General features: G+C 40.3%; 1 protein-coding gene across 2 annotated transcripts in view; it reads left to right on the top strand.

Annotated features, from left to right (window-relative positions):
* The window catches only part of TRPM6 (transient receptor potential cation channel subfamily M member 6), a 187,545-nt gene that overhangs the window by 120,307 nt on the left and 48,829 nt on the right, over positions 1–18,409 (top strand). For both annotated transcript variants that reach the window (XM_088464054.1, XM_088464053.1), the window contains exons 28-31: positions 4,548–4,573; positions 5,664–5,714; positions 9,343–9,408; positions 17,587–17,873. In XM_088464054.1, the coding sequence (XP_088320180.1) occupies positions 4,548–4,573; positions 5,664–5,714; positions 9,343–9,408; positions 17,587–17,873 (430 nt within the window). The remainder of the gene's footprint in view (positions 1–4,547; positions 4,574–5,663; positions 5,715–9,342; positions 9,409–17,586; positions 17,874–18,409) is intronic.

Genomic DNA, 18,409 nt, shown 5'->3' with positions numbered 1-18,409 from the left:
AACCCCTTCCGATCCCCTTCAAATATATGGGCAATCTTTTTAGGTGCATTCAAGAACAGAGTAGAATGAATCAGGACATACCTCAAAATTGGGAGTGCTCCACCAGAATCAGGACAATCGGCAGACTATCCTGGTCTCTTCCACCTGCTTTTGCAGCTTTCAGTACTGGCACAAGGAGGGCCATATACTATCCTACTTCTAGATGAAAGATTCGGCCTGACTGGATAAATAATAAGCTGTGCAGCAACCAGCTGATTTTAAAGTTACTTAAATTAAGCTCCACAGCCCCTGTCAATATGGAATGTAATTAGATCTTAAACTTACTGCCCAGCTGCCACCTCAGTTATGCCCCCAAGTCCCTAATGATAGCACCATGCATGCACACTGTATATACTGTCATCAGTTCCCTTTACAAAAATAAGCTACTCTATAATCTGTCACCAGCTGATTATATATATTCCATTACCTATATAGTATACACCTGATCCACAATGCATATGTTTTAGTTGGTTGCCAAATATATTCCTAGACATGCAGGCTCTATGTTTCTGAAGTTGGCATAGAATCGGCATGTAGTAAAGTCAACTATACAATACAAAATAGAGATTCATATTTAAAAAGTAGTGATTCATATTTCTAAAGAAGTGTAAAAGATAGGTCCCCCTTTCTCATGTACTGTACAGTGATATAAATTGCATTGCTATCACTTGTAGTTTTAGAAATTTTGAGATGCATGGTCAATGGTCATAGCTTGGTTAGGACTAAATGCATGTAGTGTGGATAGCTTGAAATTTAAAATTATGATTAGGATCTGTTCCTGAATTAGGGCTTGGGTTAGCTTTACAGTTACAACTTGGAAGGATTACAGTTTAGATTTGAGTCAATGATGATTTGTAAATTTTCCCTACAACCCAGGATCCATTACAAGGAAGTTTAATAGTGCGTGTACTATCATGATGGCCACTGGTGAAATTGCTCTGAGTGTTCCTCTCCTGAACTGCTCTACTAAATAGTCGCTTTGCATGGAGAGTAATATGCCCTAAATCAGGGATGGGGAACCTCAGGTCCGGAGGCTGTATAAGGCCCTTGGAATCATTTGGTCTGGCCCTCTGAGCTTTTTTCTCCTAGCCTCATCTGGCTAGCAGGGTGCCTAGAATGGCAAGCTGCAGCCAGAATCTATGCAGCAGTGCCGCCTGGAGCGTCCTTAGGGTGTTTCAGATGGTCACAGCGCTGCTCTTACAGCTCCCTGGAGCATCCTCAGGATGATCTGGGCACTGCTGTAATCACCGGCGATTGTGGCCCCACCCCTGTGTGATGTCATGTGTAGGGGGCGTGGCCTGCACCGGCATGCGAATACTGTTATATATATCAAAATGGCCCTTGGCAGAAAAAAGGTTCCCCACCTGCCCTAAATTATTAATATTAAGAAGCTTTGAGGGAGTGTAATATTCTCCTGAATTATAAAGCTGTGTGGGAGACTACTGCATACCTGAATTTTGGAGCTACTGTATGTGAAGAGTGTCACTTTCCTGAATTATAGAGCTTTGTGGAGAGTACTGCTCTCTCGCATTAAGCAGCATTGTAGAGAGTACGGCTGTCCTGCATTAACCAGCATTGTAGAGAGTACTGCTGTCCTGCATTAAGAAGCTATGCGGAGAGTACTGCTGTACTGTATTAAGAAGCATTGTAGAAAGTACTGCTGTCCTGCATCAAGACGCATTATAGAGAGTACTGCTGTCCTGCATCAAGACGCATTATAGAGAGTACTGCTGTCCCGCATTAAGAAGCATTGTAGAGAGTACTGCACTCATGCATTAAGAAGCTACATGGAGAATACTACTATCCTGCATTAAGAAGCCTATGTGGAGAGTACTGCTCTTATGCATTAAGAAGCATTGTAGAGATGGGATGCGGTTAAAATGCAGACATCAGGGATGCTGGTGCCGGAATACGGACACCTGACTTCCCAACAGCCAGAATCCCGAAGGTAAGTAGTGGGGTTGGGGGGAGGGTTAGGCACTAGGGGGAGGGTTAGGATTAAGCACTAGGAAGGAGGGTTAGGTTTAGGGTGCGGGGAGGGGGAGGGGGAGGTTAGGTTTAGGCACTAGGGTCATGTATCGGGTAGGGAGGGTTAAGGTAGGGAGAGGGGGAAGGTTAGGATACCGACCAACAATGTGTCTGTATTCTTACCCTGTCGAGATGCCGGTGTTGGGATTCTGACCGCCGGGATCCCGAACGCCGGCATCCCGTACCCATCCCATAGAGTGTACTGCTCTTCTGCAATAAGAAGCATTGTAGAGATGGGATGCGGTTAAAATACAGACATCAGGGATTCTGGTGGTCAGAATGCCAGTGCCGTAATACGGATACTTGACCTTCCGACAGCCGAAATCCCGAAGGTAAGTAGTAGGGTAGGGGGGAGGGTTAGGCACTAGGGGGAGGATTGGGGTTAAGCACTAGGATGGGAAGGAGGGTTAGGGTGTGGGGAGGGGGAGGTTAGGTTAAGGCACTAGGGCGGGACATTAGGGTCAGGCATTGGGGAGGGATGGTTAAGGTAGGGAGAGGGGAAGGGTTAGGATACCGACTGACAAAGTGTCTGTATTCTAACTCTATCAGGATGCCGTCATCGGGATTCTGACCACCGGGATCCCGAACGCCGGCATCCCGTACCCATCCCGTAGAGTGTACTGCTCTCCTTCATTGAGAGGCATTCTAGAGGGTACTGCACTCCTGCATTAAGAAGCCTATGTGGAGACTACTGCTCTCCTACATTAAGAAGCTATGGGCCTGGTTTAGAGTTGCATGCTATTACACAGCTGCTGCGGCTTTGTACGCAATGGCTGTGCAATAATATGCTAATGCTGCAGGAGGCATCTTTTGTAAATAGATGCCTCCTGCTGGCTTGGCTTCTGAGATCCTTTACTGTGTCCGAAGACACAGCAGTGGATCAATCTGCGTGAACATCGAACATCTGAGTAACCTTGCAGTTAGTTAGGAAGGCTGGTGGTTTCACATCTGAAGCCAATGAAGCTGCATACAAGGATGCAGCCACTGGCTTCAGCATGCCTCAAAGATGGAGCCAACATCCCTACCTTGGTTTTCTGGAACACTTCCCCCAAATGGCCACAACCTGTCAGGCTGCGACATCCGGGCACTGCGAGCGAAGGACATCTGCACATGCTTAGTACAGATCCTGCACATGTGCAGATCTTCAAACATCGGAGTTGTACACAAACCATTGGGTGGAGAGTACTGCTCTCCAGAATTGTGTAGCAAGATATATATATTTTTTAAATCATAAGGCAATTATTCTATACCTCCTTTAGGGGCAATTTACTTGGAGGCTCTACCCCAATGTACCATTCCTGAAACCCTATTGAGGTGATATTTAGTGGCACATTGAATTTTTACCTTAGAGTAGGGAAGAATTGGGGGATATTTAATGAAATGGGATGTACCGCTAGGCATTGCAGTGATGCGTGGATGCACACAGATCGGCCATAATGTTTTCCTTTGCCCCTGTATTGGATGGTAGGGGAAACTTGTGATGCCAGTGGGCGCAATGTGCCCCTCTGAATAGGCACATCACGTCCATCATGCTGAATTGAATTCCCCAATTGAGTAGAATATTCCCCAGAGTTATAAATAAACAAAACCATTGAAGCTGTCCTCTCATGACTAGATCCATTCATCCAAAAAAGAGGAATAACATTAACTTGGATAAAAATACTTGCTTCTTCAAATTATGCATTGCATACATTTTGACTTTTACTGGCATTATATGTATTCTAACCTGCTTCAGACCTATCATAAGTACCTCACTTTGAATATGGTGTTTTCAGCCCTTGTTAACTCCCTGGTGCATTTGTTCCCCTTTGAGTAAGTGGGTGGGAAGCAAGTTACTAAAGGAGATTTTTGTTTTTGGACACTTCATAAGATTTTATGAAAATAATGAAGAAAAGTCTAATGTATAAAACATAGAGCCTCATTTATGTAGCACAAATGGCCAACACACATTGAAAAACTCTTTGGAGGCGTTGAGCACTTAATTTATTCAAGTGTGCCTAAATTTCCCTCTAAGCTCCTAGGTGTATGGAGCAAGATGGTGTTATATATGGAGCAGCTGATGGCACAAATTGACTGAAGGGGTACTGGCAGGTACAGTTTCTCCGTCTGACTCCTGCCTCCTATGACTGGGGCTGTGCGTTTGTAAATTCAGCCTGGCATGCCCATGACACTCCCAATACATGCCCATGCTAGATTAAATTTAATTCAGTTGCCCAGGAACGCCCATCATTTTGCCATATTTTTGCAGTTTAAAAAGAGTTGTTTAGAGTTTATACATTTAATAGTTAACTACACGAAAGATTATTGCTAGCTTTCAAGGCCTCTTCACATGACAATTAATTATGCACTTTTATTTAGATTGTGGCGTAGCTTGATCTACTCCATGAGACATAAAAGTAACAGAAAAATGTAACTGGACTAATTTGTTATTAGTAGAAATGAAATTTGCCATTAAGCTTTATATGTTCTTTTTACTATAGATTCAGAAATTCGGATACAGTTAAAAGTAAGTCTGCCATTACAATGTTAATGTAACATTTCATTTGGCTATCTTTGTTAATCTTTTGTGTACATGATGTACATGATTGCTCAAAATGAGCAATTCTCAATGGTCAGCATTATGCAGCAACAGACGATTAAGATTCAGAATGTCTTATTCTATGTTAGCAAGACCAAGCTACACAAAGCTATATTCTTTCATTTTGATTCAAAAGAATTAATTTTAAGCAGGGGATATTAATATTTTTAGGTTAATGAACATTTTTTTTAAAATGAATGTACTACAAAGTTTTAAGACAATTGCTTAGCTTACATATTGAAACTTCTATAACGCTGATAAATGCATATCATTCTACTATGCCTATTTTGGAATTGCTGTATCTCTTTTTTTTGAGGTTTCGATCATTGTGTGAAGAGCATAGACACCACTCAGAATTAGAATTTGCCATAATATAGAATGGGGATTTACTCATTTTGACTTTTGAAGTTATGCAGACACTTCAGGACCTGTTGGGTATAAACCGGTCAAAACAGTAAAAATATGGAGGGTAGTATGGACAGAGAAACAATGGTCACTAATACATTCTCTCCAAAAGAGGAATTCTTTAGGGCTGATGTATTTTTACTTTTTACCACTAAATAATACATTCCGTTATATAGGACATCAATTTCTTGTCCTTCTATAGCCAAATGTATTTCACTGCTTTTCTGTCGGTTGTTTCCTACAAAATAGAAAAGCTATTTCCTTACTTTATAACTGGGTTTTTGCAAATGTTTTCTGATACAAATAGTATCCGCAACTAGGATTATTTATTGTATCTAAGATCTACTAATTGCAAAAAAGCATGGGACACCATTGTACGATAGGAAATGTGAAGGGCACAATGGATGCAAATCTATAATTGTGTTCTCTTGCTAGTGCTGATGTGATAATGGAATGATAGAGATAATTGACATGGAATAGCTGATGTTAATGCTTTCTCCCTCTTTCCTGCAAATATTAGTTATTCATTTACTGGCGAGGACAGCACTACACTGGAAAATCAGTACAAACATTATGAGCCCATTACGATGACTTCTCATTCTCTTTATTGCAGAAATGTATGCTTCTTTAAAAGCTTCTCAAGACATAAATAATCATTACTCAGGTAAGTCAAAGGAATGAGAGTTACTTTGCTAACATACGTTTCTTGTTAAATCTCTTTGTGGCCTGTGTGCCAAGCTTGCTTACTTTTTCAAGGCACCAAGGGGATTATCAGGCTTACTGCTAGTTACTGTACCTAGCAACTTGCACCTAGATAGAGGTTATCATGAATTTCAAAAGTAAAATCAATACGTAATATGGTGCCTGGAATTCCATTCCAACTGTAAAATAGTTTCAATATAATAAAGTTCACCCATCACCACAGTGAATATGGTACTTTTCTAGAATGAAACAATAGTCACAACACAGCAGTCTGTCAAGTCGCTAGAATTCATTAGAAATCAGTGGTGTCACTGGTCCGAGAGGAACCTGTATTCTCAAAGCCACCATCTGCAACAAGCTCTCATAGGTGATTTAATCTTCTATACATAGTATAAAATAAAGTTCCTTTTAGGCAACTTTCTGTTTGTTCAGGCTAATCTGGAGAACCACTGTAAGGATTCTAATGCAGTTTTCACTATTCTATAGAACATTTGTCGTGGAAGCTTTAGGTGTCTGATACATTAATGTATGACAAAAGAGAGCTTAGCAATGACGATTTTAGTAAAGCAAGTCAAAGAAAAAATGGTCCCTGGTAGGCTTCTGTCTTTTTGTTTGGGCTAATCTCAGGAACCACTGAACAGATTTTGATTTCACTGAACAGATTTTGATTTCACTATTCTGTAGAGCAGGGGTGGGGAACCTTTTTTCTGCCGAGGGCCATTTTGATATATATAACATTATTCACGGGCCAGGTGTAGACCACGCCACCTACGTGTGACCTCACATGGGGCAGGGCCACAATCGCCGGTGATTACAGCAATGTCTGGAGCATCCTAAAGATGCTTCAGGGAGCTGTAAGGGCAGCGGTGTCACCGTCTGAAGCAGGGCCGTAGCTAGGGTAGTGCGGCCGGTGCCATCGCACAGGGCACCACAGGTCAGGGGGCGCTGTTTGGGCCTGTCGAATTTCTGTTTATTATCATTCTTGCTTGTAGCTTTCTCTTATTTCATTCTCCGCATCTACTGGCTTCTCCTATCTCTTCCCTATGAATCCATGGCAGTTTTTTGGGTGCATTATGTCCCTTTGAAAAATGAGGGGGGCGCCAATGCTCTTTCCAGCACAGGGCACCAAAAAGTCTAGTTACGGCTCTGGTCTGAAGCGTCCTAAGGATGCTCCAGACGGCACTGCTGCATAGATTCTGGCTGCAGGGTTCCTTTCTAGGCACCCTGCTAGCCAGATCAGGCTACCAGAAAAAAGCTCAGAGGGCCAGACCAAATGATTCTGCGGGCCTTATGGTTCCCCATCCCTGCTGTAGAGTATTTGTGGAGGAAGGTTTAGGTCTATGAAACATTAATGTATGACAAACGGGAGCTGAGCAGTGACAATTTTAGTGAAGCAAGTCAATGAAAAAATAGACGTCTGAGCACTTTCTTGGCTTACGCTGCCTAAACCGTTAAAGATATATAATAACGATAGACTTTATTTAACACCATATAGAGATTGATATGTATTATCCCGTTTCTCCAGGAAAATTTATGTAAGTCCTGTTTACTGATACAAAATTTCAGTAAAGCACAGGGACAGACACATTATGTGGCTGGAGTTCACCAGAGTGGAGATTGTTCTTCTCATGGACAACTTTATGTGGCCCTTCAGCGTATCACATCAAAATTAAATCTGTTAATGTCAGGAGGAAAAACGACTAATGTTGACTACAAGGCAATCTTATAAGACCTTGGTTAAAAAAGACTATTGCCGTAAATTCAAAATTGCTCCCGCGCGAAGCCGGGGCGGATCGCTAGTATATAAATAAAGGAGAAGGAGGTAGCTGTTAGAAGAATAGTTGTATACAAATTACTTTAAGTCTAACAACTTTACTCCACAAATGACTTGCAGAATTGTGTGCTATAACGTAGAAAAACTTTCACAAAGAGGAGAAAATAAAATATGAAAATGCCAATATATGAGTTGCTATCACCATGTTTATTGTGAAGGCATTTACACCTTCTAATTCATTTAATAGTCTATGTCATGTCACTTTTACTGAATACATTCCGTATCAATCTTGTACTGGCATTTAGTAATTATTTTGTTATTCTAAAAGGAAATATTAAGTGAAATAGTATCAGCCAGTGGTTAAGGGGATCAGTAATAATGGATTTGTAAATGTCCTTAGACAGAAAAGCACTGTATATACAGAGGCTGAGCAGAGTTGAACATACTTCCGTTTGTTCAGCGTATCTTGTTCTCACTGCGCATGCTCAGAAAAGCGTATATGCACGCAAACCCGGCTATGCAGAATTGTATGCAATTTGGGCGCAACGACACTTACAACTGAAGAGGCAGAACTGGGTTGGCCAATGTTCAGTGAGGTCGTTTTCAGGCAAATATGGCCCATGCAGACCACCAGCATGCAAGCATGTATATACGCCTGCTAGAAGGTGTATCTTTTGCAACAGCTATAGGACAAGAGGAAGTTTACACCGATGATGATGACTAGTAGTAACTCAGGTATACATGCTGCCCACAGCTGGTCGCATCTTGAGACGCAGCTCATCGCAGGGCTGTAACTAGGGTAGTGGCACCGCAGGGCAGGGGGCGCTGTTCGGGCCTGTCAATCTTCCTGTTTATTATCATTCTCACAGCCTCCTCTTCTTTTATCCCCAGCATCTCCTGGCTTCCCCTATCTCTTCCCTGGTCCTTCCCCATGAACCAATGGCCCTTTTTCAGGTGCACTATCTTATGTCCCTATTTAAAAAATGGGGGGTGGGGTGGCGCCAATGCTCTCTCTGGCACAGGGCACCAAAAAGTCTAGCTACGGCTCTGGTCTGAAGCGTCCTAAGGATGCTCCAGACGGCACTGCTGCATAGATTCTGGCTGACTCGTATGAACAAAAAAATGCTATTTATCTGTACACTTTTCTTTTGAGCAATGGTACTTCCGAGTGTGCATCAGCCCGCTTGAGTTTAATTGTATTGTCAGTTCCAGTCCTCATAGCTGCAGTACTGTAGATCTGTATAGATATGCTTAGAGTACAATATGCATGGTCCATAATTCATGCTCATTTGCTACATTAAAAAGTTATACATGAGCCATTCCATGGTTATGTATGTTACTCAGGCTACATTTAGCTTGAAAAAAAAAATCATAAATACAAATGTGTCATGCCGTGCGGTATCTATAATGGGTGTCCTGTGTTGGTGCTGGAAAATAACTGGGAAAATGGCGCAGTTGCCATATACCCAGAAACCTGCACATGCACAGAGGCTACTCAGAACTGTGCTATGAGAGAGGATGGAGCCCATGTGCAGTCTCCTCTGCTGTGGCACCCCTGGTGTCAAGCAACAGTTTATAGCACATTACAGTATTGTTTATAATAAAAGCTGCAATAAATTATATGTAACTTACATGTCACATAATGGCCCACATGTTCTTATGTGATCCCTCAGATGACAAGCAGGAAATATTCTATTGTATATGTGTGACACATATTAAAATGTAACTTAATAATACCCAGTTGTAATCTAAGAATTTAGTTAATTAGAAAACGCTAAAGTGTCCACTGTCAGTAATGTTTTTCTTTCTGTTTCAGCGGTGGAGAGAAACAACCTAATGAGGCTAGCGCAGACCATTCCTTTTACCCCAGTGCATAGATTTGGTGAGTTCTCATTTTTCATTGTATTGCATTGTTTGGGACTCTACTATATTGACTGGTTTCTGGGTTTCATTTTTCATTTGAAAATCTATACTTTGACTTCTAATCTTACATTTTATGTGCTTAGTAAATTTTACAACTGGAATACAAAAGATTCTGAATTTTCTTCTTAGTTGTGGTGTTTTATTAGTAGATGCCTGGTGCATACATAGGTGCACAGTCACTTCCCACTTTTGTAAGAATCTCTGAGCTGTGGCAGTGTGCGGCCAAATGTGAGATTTAAGTCTAGGTGCAAATGTTTCTGGGTAAAAGCTGCACTACAAGGTCCTGCCTAGTATCCCTTTAGTTCCACTCACATGAGAATTGGAAGCTTTCATTTTTTTGTCCTAAATTTCGTTTCACTCTAGCACCATTTAGAGCTTATATTAACCATGAGAGAGAGGAGACAGCTGACCTGCATTAATTATATTAATTATATTGTGTTTTGTGCATATAAAAACACTTTCCATAATTGAGCTTGATTTAGAGTTGTACGCTATAAGCAATGCTGTCGCATCTTTGGATTCAGCAGCGATTTTATATTTGCTAATGCAGCAGGATACATGTGAAGTAAAAAAGTCTCCTGCCGGCATGGTAGATCCGAGTGGTGCGTCTGAAGACGCAGCATCAGATCACCATAGCAGCCATCTGTCGTGGTGGTCACAGCCATCAGCAATCTGAATAAGTCTCAGTTTACCCAGAATGACCGCAAGCAGCTGCATAGCCGGAGACTGGAAATCTGCGTCAGAAGATGCAGACCCTGACCTCACAATGGCCTCACCATGCATACAAACATGGGCGTCACCCATGTTAATAATGCTGTGACTTAGGGGGCACTGTGAGAGATTGCGCAAGACTCGTTCTGCACATGCACAGAACATGTCATGTGAATGCATGCAAAGTACCCCCACCATTGGACGTATGCAATCCATCAGGTTTGCGCACAAGTCTGAAACAGGCCCACAATATGATGTTTCGCATTGAAAGTATAGCCTGAAATTTGATTTACTGTAAGTCACATCCAAGGACATATTAAAAAAGAAAGTTCTGTGGTTCCACCTGGGAACGACCCCAAAATTACCTGCTTTCAACCTCTTGAAGACCATTAAAAACAATAAGCAACATACAAGAACTTAAAACAACAATCTCTGTCTACAATATCCATAATCTGCATTTCTCATCTGTGGTCTTGGACAGTTTAACTTGTTAAGTATATATCTCAATAATTACTTTGTAGATTTGCCTGCTTCCCTTGCAATAGACTCTCTAACCCCTATTAAGGCTCACAATGTTTATTAAACAGTTTTTATTATTATGCTTCCAAGCCATTGTTGTTAAAATGACATCCTTTATATCCCTGCTTCATATCCCTCTATATCCCTCTATATTATTACCCCTTCACTTCTCTGTGATTAACATTCATATCATGTTCCTATCTTAATTGCCTAACTGTAATATCCTAAAACTGTTACCAGAAACTAAAACCTTTCATATTTTATAATTATGTTTCTGGCGCTATAAGCTGGTTAAAATTTTCCCCACATCCAGCCCTGGCACATGAATGATATATATCTTTTTGGTTTAGTAAACTATACATAATAAACAAACCTAAATGTGAAGTGAATGCACAACTCTGGGGCTAATGCAGCGTAAGAAGCAAAGCAAAAAAAAAAGGAGCAAATACAGTATGCACCTTGGCAAAACCACGCTGCACTGCAGGTGGGACAGAAATATTTGGAGTTGGGAGAAGTGTGTGTTTTAGTTCAACTTCAAAATGCAACTTTTTTATTTTTCAACTTTTAATTTTAGCTAAATTTATGAAAAATAAAGCTGAACAGTATTTGTGAGCTACATATGTGTCTTCACTTAGCTTTGCTTACAGCGCCCCACATTTTCAAAAGAGTAGCGCAAGAAGATGCACTCCATTAGAAGCGTCATCTCACACCAAGGTTTCATAAACCTTTAATGTAACAGCAATATGGATACTCAGACAGCAAGTGGCTTTTGTTTGTTTTAAATTAAACTTCCCCTGTCTGCGTACTGCTATCATAAGTAGTACATATGTACAGTATTTAGGCTTACAGTAATTTAGCACAGGGTGAGTAGGATGGGATACAATGTACATCGGCTATTACAGGAGCAAACTGAACCATTATCCATGTCTGGCAACTACACTATCTGGTCTGCCAGGATTTGCTAATATGCTCAGTGACGCCTGGCTACTGAGTCTATTCGCAAATTGCACCTGTCACTGCGTATATTAGCAAATGGCACTGAATAAGGAATATTAGCAAACAGCAGCGGTCACTGACTATATTATTCAATGCCAGCACCTGGCCAGGTAGGGAAGTTGCGAGCCATGGATAACAGTTCAGGTTGCTCTTGTAAAAGCTGATGTTTGAACAACATAGGGCCATATCCAATTAGCCCCGATCACTGTTCGGGCTCTAATTGATCCCCGCGATCGGTGAAAAAACAGGGATTTTTCACCGATAATCCCAGATTTTCGCCGATATTTTTTTTCTCCCTATCCTATTAATTTGGGCAAATTAATAGGATAGTTCGCCAGTTAATACATATGAGCCGCGATAATCTCGCGGCCCTATGTGTTCTCACCTTTTTTGGGGCGAAAAAACGCCATTTATCGTGGATTATTTTTCGGGACACATCAGGTCCCGAAAAGCCCCCCGATAAGTGCCATCATCAGGCCGACTACAGGCCTAATTGGATAGCCCCGAGCGAGCTAATTAGCCACGGTAAATTACCACGGCTAATTGGATATGACCCTGAGTGATGAATTTAATAACAGATTCATAATATTAATAAAAAATATCCAAAAATACTGATTGCCAAGGTAAAAAAATCCTGTTATTAAATGTCAGTGTACCCTCTTGCTTAAGTAGTCTAGATTGCGAGAATTTGCAGATTGTAAGCGGTACTCTGGCCACTCTGCAATTGCCATTTGATTTGCAGTGTGGATAATGGTCGATACCATAGCTCGCCACTGTATCCTTGACCGTGGCTGGCATGAGATATAGATGTCTTTTGGTGCAATTTCAGCAAAGTTAAGTAAGGACACATCTGCACATCATAAGCCAGTATTTTCCCTAATATGCAAAAAACAAATAAATGCTTCTGACCCCTTACATTGAAACATTGCCCAGGAGCAATGTCGCTCCTTGTTGTTACTTTGCTCTAGACGTTTTGACCTCTTCCTCTTAAACAATCAAAGCCTTCTGGCAATTACAGAAACATGGCCCACCTACTGTACTGCCTCACCTACAGCCCTTTCAGTGGTGGCCTCTATATCACCCATGCCTTCAACCCTAGAAACAAATAGGAGGGATTGAACTACTTCTTAAATGTCACTTTACATTTACAGTTTTCAAACTGTACCACCACTTACTGTATGTTGCCATTAAGTATATAATATCTGGATTTAAGCTCTGGAGACGGCAAAAACAAAAATATCCAATCTCTCATTTCTGCTCAGATTGCAAGCCCCAAGTGCCTCTTTAAAACATTTAACTATCTTCTCAGACCTCCGACCCCAATGACAACCATCACTGCCCGATATAAACTAGTATTCTTTTCCCCAAACAGCAACTGGCTCAATTCTTTACCTGCACCCTCGGGCATCTGCTCTTCATTTGTTCCCACTAATTAAGTATTTGTAGTTACTGTTTTTTTTCTCCTCTGTCAGCTACCTCTCAACTTGACTCTTGATTTACAAATCCTGTGCTCATCCCTTATGTAATCTCTCTCTCTATTCTTTAATATCTGTCCATCCTTTATCAAGCATGCAGGTAATTACTATTCAGAAAAAAACATAAAAAACAGATTCTGACCCAAACTCTCCCACAGATTATTGTCCCATCTTTCAGCTCCCATGCATCACTTCAAATATAGGCTTAGCTATCGTGTGTGCAGGGCGTGCTGCTACTACGGGGCCAGAGCTGTCCTTCCAGGGCCCGCCTCTTCCCCTGCACCATATCACGCTGCACCATGCTTGGCCTGTTGGAAGTAACAACCAAGGCCGTGCTGGGGACTTCTCTCCTTCCAGCATTAGAGAGTCGGTCCATGCCAGGCACGCTAGCTCATCCCAGTATAAGAGAGGGAGGCTGCGTTGGAACAAGAGGAGCCCATGCATCCTGACTGCAGGAGCTGCACAGCTGAATATCTCTGAGAAGCCACTGCAGCAGTGCAGACTGCAGAAGACCTCACATTTGGAGGTCAGCCCAGCCAGAAGGTATGCCCACTTTGGAGAGCGCTGTGAAGAGAGGTGTCTCTCTAGCAGCTGGGAGGTTGGGGGCCTCTTTCAAAATTTTGCAATGGGTCCCACATAGTTCTTGTTATGCCCCTGTCTTCCAAGCTTCTTGAGAGGCTTGCCTTACATAAATTCACACAACCGATTGAACCCTCTTTAGCCAGTCTTTCATTACGAACACTCCACAATGTCTGCACTGGCTAAAATGATTAATAATTTAATCTTTGCTAAATTTGAGGACCATTAGTTGCTTCCAATTCTCCCATACTTCTGCTGCATTTGAATTATTGATCACTCTTTCTTGTAATAGAAACACTACTTTCCTAGGTCTACAAGGAAATATCCTATCCTGGTTGTCATACTACTTTATCAAACAGTTTCTTTACTGTTCATTCCTCTATATCCAACACCTCTCTTCTCCCTCTATCAGCTGGAGTATCATAAACTTGCTGGCCCTCTGCAATTCTCTATCTATACCATTACTCAGAGCATAATATAAACTCCTTTGGATTTCATAGAGAAAAAAAATAAGAACAGGTGCTAATGTAAAATACTATATACCAGAAAATCTGCCAAATAGTATTTACTACAGTATAAAACACCAATTATTGAGGTTGTTACTACTCGAATATACAACAGGTAGTGTTAAAAAAAACTATATAGGTTGTCTCTGCAAGAAATCAATTAACCAGTGAATTTGGTATATAGAAGCAATAATATTTTATAGTAACAACACTATCAAAACCAAACGGTATTTTCAAATATTTTGACTTTTATTAATTTCTTTATAAAGAAATTATTATAATTACTTATAAAGAAATTAATAAAAGTCAAAATATTTGAAAATACCGTTTGGTTTTTGATAAAACGTTTATCCTCAGAAAATAATGATTCTTGTTAGTGTTAATACTTTACACTTGAAATATATATTCCAATGTTGTTACGTTTAACATACATATACCTACTCTATAACCTATATGAATCTTAGCCTTTAATGTGTTAGCCATTAATGTAGGTTTAACAAACACCCCCTCTCTTCCCTTATGTGTTTTCCCTGTCTTCTCCTCCCCCTTCACATTCTTTCCTTTTATAATATGTGTATAATTTGAATATGCTAAAGTTTTATAATACCACTGGAATGATATGTTGCATCTAATATTCTCTAGCCATTACTCTACAGACTATATGAGATATGTTCTTGTTGCACAGTTATTTTCCTGCTCCTGTGCTATTAAGACTATTCTTTCCACTGATAATGTCTATGTATAAGTATTATTTCATGTAACACTTGTTACTTCATCTAACTTAGTGTATTGCTTATATATGTATAATTAGAACATTTGAAATCCAATAAACATTTATTGAAAAAAAAAAAAGTCAAAATATTAATAAACAGGGCCCTCTTACTACTTTGTCTATTAATAGCCAGACTTGTGTCCATTTGTAAAGGGCAACACAATATTATGGTGCTACATAAATGAATGATAACAATAAGAGTTTCACAACACAAATTTTATTTAGTTGTCTGTGGTGTAACAATTGCCTTAGCCCATTTCTCAAAGAAATTATCTAATCCAACTGTCAACTCTCCATATAAAGATGCAACAATGAGTCCATGTGTTTTCTGTAACACCTGTTGCATTTGCATAAAAATAGGCACATTATGCGGCCTAATTATTAAATATAGGGTTTTAGACCTGATCATTATGATTTCGGATCATGGCAATAAGAAGAAATTATGGATCACAGGAATGCATTAAAACATGCATGCAAGGACAGGGGCTCTGATAAAAGTAGCGATAACTTTACTTTCAGTTACGGGGGCCATCCGCGCTACTGTGTGATCATAAGCCTTGGAGGGATCCTACATATCCCTCTCCCAGCAACTATTGCGGTCCAAAACCCTTAGACTACAACAGCTAACTACATTTATGCAGCCCCCATAGAAACCTATGAGGGCTACTTTTGACATTGAAAAATAACATATCTCCTATATCTGCCGCAGTACCCCTCTAGATACATCCAGGGGATATTCCATAAATATAATTTGATAAATAGGCCCCTATGTCACCAAATAACTTTGCATAGATGCATTTTTACAGTTTTGAAATTGAATCTTAGAATCTTAGCTTGTTTTAAACCCCACAAATAAGGCTTCCAGGAAAAGCAATATTTGTAAAATAAAAAATAACTCCAGTTTTACATTGGCTTTTTCATTATTGTTTTGTATTTTTAAGTTTTTAAATCTGAATACAGTAAGTGTTGCAAATGTGTTAGGTGACCAGCGACTTACGTATATAGTGAAAGTGTGTAAACATAAACCAGTGAATATACCATACACAGTGTAAACTATATAATCACAATTTATTGTTTTAAATTTTAAAAGGGTATATATCTCTCTCTAAATCCTGTGCATGCAAGCACAGATGATTCAAAACAGTAGGTTTCCACAATGTGCAAAAGGTGCTAATAAATATTTAAGATGACATTATAAAATGCATTTCATACATTTAAATACATCTTAAAAACAATAGGAGTATATATATTTAAATATTTAAAAAGCCAATAAACACAAAGGGATCAGTGGATAAAACCAAGTAAAAGAAAATATTTAAAAAATTCTTTAAAAAGTGCAAAGCTTATTTTAAGAATATAATTAGGAAGTTTCTGCAAAAAGTGCTTATCTGTATAGTTCATTCAGTCATAAAGGCAGCTTACCCAACGCGTTTCATCCATAAGACTTCATCAAGGGGATACTAGTTTAGTGGGGTATTCTCCTATTTATACCCCTACACCAGCTCATTAGAGATCAGAGGACCGCATCACTTCCTGTCTAGCAAATAAGGAAGTTTTAGTCAAATTCAACTTTTTATAGGCTAAGTGGTTTCCAGCCATGATTTATATCCATAATATAATATTCTATATCGGTTTTGGACTTTCCATGTATCAGAAAAAAAAAAATATATATATAAACCAAATGCATATCGTGCACGGGCGACTTCCGCCCTTTTCTCCTGTGTACTTCCGCCCTTAAAGTTTCCCTCATGCATAATCAAGTCCCATACGAGAGGGGGACACGTGCTCACTGGCCGCGTCATATCCGGACATGTGATTTTCCTTCCAATGGCACTTGTTACTCGCGTCCTCACTGCGCTGCCACTTCCGCCCTTCTCTGGAGCAGTACTCAAGCCGACTCTGCGTCATCACTTCCGCCCTTCGTAGCGTCGTGCTCCTAGCTTGATATGCATCTCCTACAGCACCGGGTGATGTCATCAAGTTCATGTTGCCCATTCGTCGTGCGGCATCATGTAAACTGTAAAGGGCTGCACTTCCGCCCTATTTCCAGCATAGTTCTTCTTCTTTGTACAGCGATCTAATAGCTTAAAAAATAATATACATTAGACTTCATTACCACTTATAGTATATATAACCAATAGAGGATAATAAAAATAAAAATAATGAGATATATATATATATCTTTGTGTCAAAAATGTAGGGTGTGAATGTAGACAAATACTATTATGCAGAATACTGAATACAGTAAGGTTAAGTAATTCAAATACATGTAAAGGTTTAAAAAAAATAACTGCTCTACACAAGTTTTGAATAATTAAGGGGTCTATTTACTAAGCAGTGTTAGGAGCCAGAGTGAAAAGTGATAAGGTGATAAGGTGGCACCTCATAACTGCCATCTCATAGGCTGTGTTTGAAAAGTGACAGTTGAGAGCTGATTGGCTGGCACCTTATCACTTTTCACTCTGTCTCCTAACACTGCTTAGTAAATAGACCCCTGAATGTTTATTGCTAATTCCTGTATTTAATGTGAAATGTATGTATGAATTACTGTACATACTTTAGTGATGTCTATTTTATAGCTGGAGAAGAGGTGACTGTCTTTAAGTTGGAAGAGAGTGCTCCATCCAGTCTGGATAAAAGCATGTCCTCATGGTCTCTCAGAGGGAAGGCAGCAATGCTTCAGGTCCTATCGCCTGAGAAAATGGATGGTGGTCTGCGCAGGGCACTGAAAGTAGTTTGTACATGCTCTGAACATGATGTCCTGGCCCCTGGAGAGGTCTTCATAGTTAAATCCTTTCTTCCTGGAGTGGTACGGGAATGGCAGAAGGTTTTCCGTGGTGACACTGTATTGCAGCTGTGCCTAAGGGTGAGGTCAAATGTAAATTACAGTATATATACAAATGAATAAAGCAAGCAATAATATGTTACGTTTTTTACTTGTTTTTTTTTTCAATTGTAATTTGTGTTCATTGTTCAATGCAGTTTTAAAACGAATTAGTGGGCTCTGAGACCAATCTTAGGTAAAAATTAACTATGTATCCTAGCCAAGTAATATGTAAGGTGTATTGAAGAATGACAGTAGACATTTCATATGCCTGGCCGAAGTGGAGTGGAGTAAGAGGGTGTGTTTTGTTTAGGGTTGGAAGTTCAGATCTATTAGGTCAGACGTAGATGGAATATTAGGGTGGGGACATTGGTGTAACTATAATGGGTGCAGGGTGTGGCCCTCACCGCACATCCTGTCTCCAGTGTGCTACAGAGCAGCAAAAATCACAGGGAACATGGCAGCGGGTGCCATTTTCCCAAAGACCTGCGCAGTAGATCCTGGCACCAACACTGAGGGTCTCATTCAGACTCGCTCGCAAGCGCCTATGCGCTCGCAAGCGGGTCGACGTTGAGGCC

The sequence above is a fragment of the Taudactylus pleione genome, unplaced genomic scaffold (assembly GCF_031769625.1).
Source record: "Taudactylus pleione unplaced genomic scaffold, aTauple2 ptg001573l, whole genome shotgun sequence".
NCBI classification, from domain to species: Eukaryota; Metazoa; Chordata; class Amphibia; order Anura; family Myobatrachidae; genus Taudactylus; species Taudactylus pleione.
The sequence above is the reverse complement of the archived record's forward strand: the minus strand, read 5'-3'. Positions and strand labels throughout refer to the sequence as shown.